This window comes from Mandrillus leucophaeus, unplaced genomic scaffold (genome assembly GCF_000951045.1).
Source record: "Mandrillus leucophaeus isolate KB7577 unplaced genomic scaffold, Mleu.le_1.0 Scaffold388, whole genome shotgun sequence".
Taxonomy (NCBI): Eukaryota; Metazoa; Chordata; class Mammalia; order Primates; family Cercopithecidae; genus Mandrillus; species Mandrillus leucophaeus.
This window is the reverse complement of record NW_012104120.1, coordinates 484789-486971: the sequence shown is the minus strand read 5'-3', so window position 1 is coordinate 486971 and position 2183 is coordinate 484789. Positions and strand designations below refer to the sequence as shown.

Genomic DNA, 2183 nt, shown 5'->3' with positions numbered 1-2183 from the left:
AGAGGGGAACAGACCTGCCCCTGGGCAGGGAGGAGCTGCTTGAGGTCCTGTTGTCACACTGGCCATCAGACTCCCTGGAGCAACCTGAAATATCCACATTTGGATTCCCATCTAGGTCGGACAGCTGTGAGAGGTGACACCACAAATGGTCCAGCCCAGGGAAATGTTTCCCCCCGCCCACCACCCCCGGGAAGGCCCCAGCTGGCTCAGACCTGGGTGTGACTCCTTAGCTCTGGTCCACAGGACTGCACAAGCCCCTTAAACTCTCCAGACCACAGTTGCCCCATCCTTAAAATGGCAGTGGAATTCAAAGGGGACCATGTGAATGTGTCACATGGACGGCTGGGAGGAAGCGGGAAGCTCTCTGGGGGTTCTCTGACCCCTTCAGCACCTGCCGGAGTAACAGCGTGGGGTGCTTCCACCTTGGCCTCCCCAGCCCCCCTCGGAGTTTGGCGACCTCCAGTTCTGCCTCAGCTACAACGACTACCTGAGCCGCCTGACGGTGGTTGTGCTGCGTGCCAAGGGCCTCCGGCTCCAGGAGGACAGAGGCATTGTCAGTGAGTTCCTCCCTTTCCTCCTGGGGAAGGTCCCGCCCACTGAGCTTACAGCCTGGGGCTACAGTCCAACCTCCCCCCGACCATCCAGTTTCTGCTTGCATACACCCTATCACGGAGTGCTCACTACCTCACAAGACATGCTCTCCCTCAGTAGACAGTTCTGGTACAGGAAGCCTCTTCCTATGTTGAACCCAAAGCTGCATCTCCTCGGCCTCCCCCACTAAGGGTTCTAACCCAACCACAATACCAGGCCCTGCCCCTGCTGTTTCCCGAGGCAGCGTCTTGGCTCTTTGAACTGTCCTGTCTGCCTCCACCTCCACCTTCTCATCAGCTACGTGGGTCCAGTTCCTCCAGGGTGAGGCCCGCACCTCCCTCCCCCCAGGGGAAGGGCCCCCGACTCCATGGGCACTGATGCTTGGCCCCCCAGAACACAGGAGCTGCAGGAGGGGAGGCCTTGGCTCACCCCACACGTCCCACCCCATTTGGGCTCACCCCACACATCCCACGCACCCCAGTGAGGTGGTGGCGATCAGTCACCTGTTTGTGTTCACGTCTGGGGTCACCGTAAGCCAGGCAGGATCCAGACCTTCCACTGTGACTCTGACCCTCACCCACCAAATCTTAACTCTCTGTACAAGGTGTTTAAGGGGCCCCAGGGAGCCTGGGGACCCCGTGAGCAGCCCCCCAACAGGGAGGGACAGGCATGTGGTGCCAGGCTCTGGTAAACCAGGGCCTGCCGGACCCGTGGGTACTTTCTTGATGCAAAGAGGAAGGAAAAGGAAGGGAGTGGAGCCCCGCCTAGGCTGCAGGGCAGTGCACTCAGCCAGCTTCCTCTGGTCACGCCCGCGGGGCCGCAGCACTGTGTGAGAGGTGGGGCCCTGGCACCTAGCTTGGGCACGTGCCCTCCTTGCCGGACCTCCCACAGGCAGGGGTCGGCTCCCACCCACCTCTGCCAGCCCACTAGTGCTCACTGTTCCCCAGGTGTGTTTGTCAAAGTGTCTCTGATGAACCACAACAAGTTTGTCAAGTGCAAGAAGACTTCAGCTGTGCTGGGCTCCATCAATCCTGTGTACAATGAGACCTTCAGCTTCAAGGCCGATGCCACCGAGCTGGATACCGCTAGCCTCAGCCTGACCGTGGTGCAGAACACGGAAGGGGACAGTAAGACCGCACCCCACCCCGGGCTGCTGGGACAGGGACCACAAGGGGCTGCTGAGTGTTCAGGCAGGGGAACCTCGGAAGGAGCTGCACGTGCTCCCTCCCTGGTTAAGGAAAGTAGTGCTCAGAGAGGCTGAAATACTTGCCCAAGGACACACAGCTTGCCAGCAGGAGGCCTGGGTTTCATGCCCAGCTTTAGTTCGGTTGAGTTTTGTCTGTGGCACCCTAGAAACAGGTTAACATGGTGGCTTACGTCTGTAATCCCAGCACCGTGGGAGGCCAAGGCGGGTGGATCACTTGAGCTCAGGAGTTCAAGACCAGCCTGGCCAACACGGTGAAACTCCTGTCTCTACTAAAAATACAGTAATTAGCTGGGCATGGTGGCACGTGCTTGTAATCCCAGCCACTTGGGAGGCTGAGGCGGGAGGATCTCTTGAACCCAGGAGGCGAGGCTGCTGAATCTGTCAA

The 2183-nt window shown here is 59.4% G+C and overlaps 1 protein-coding gene across 1 annotated transcript in view; it reads left to right on the top strand.

Annotated features, from left to right (window-relative positions):
• Nucleotides 1-2183, top strand: part of SYT15 (synaptotagmin XV) — a 23312-nt gene that overhangs the window by 8455 nt on the left and 12674 nt on the right. Inside the window, exons 6-7 of the mRNA XM_011990978.1 lie at nucleotides 437-557; nucleotides 1539-1718. Coding sequence (XP_011846368.1) covers nucleotides 437-557; nucleotides 1539-1718 — 301 coding nt within the window. The remainder of the gene's footprint in view (nucleotides 1-436; nucleotides 558-1538; nucleotides 1719-2183) is intronic.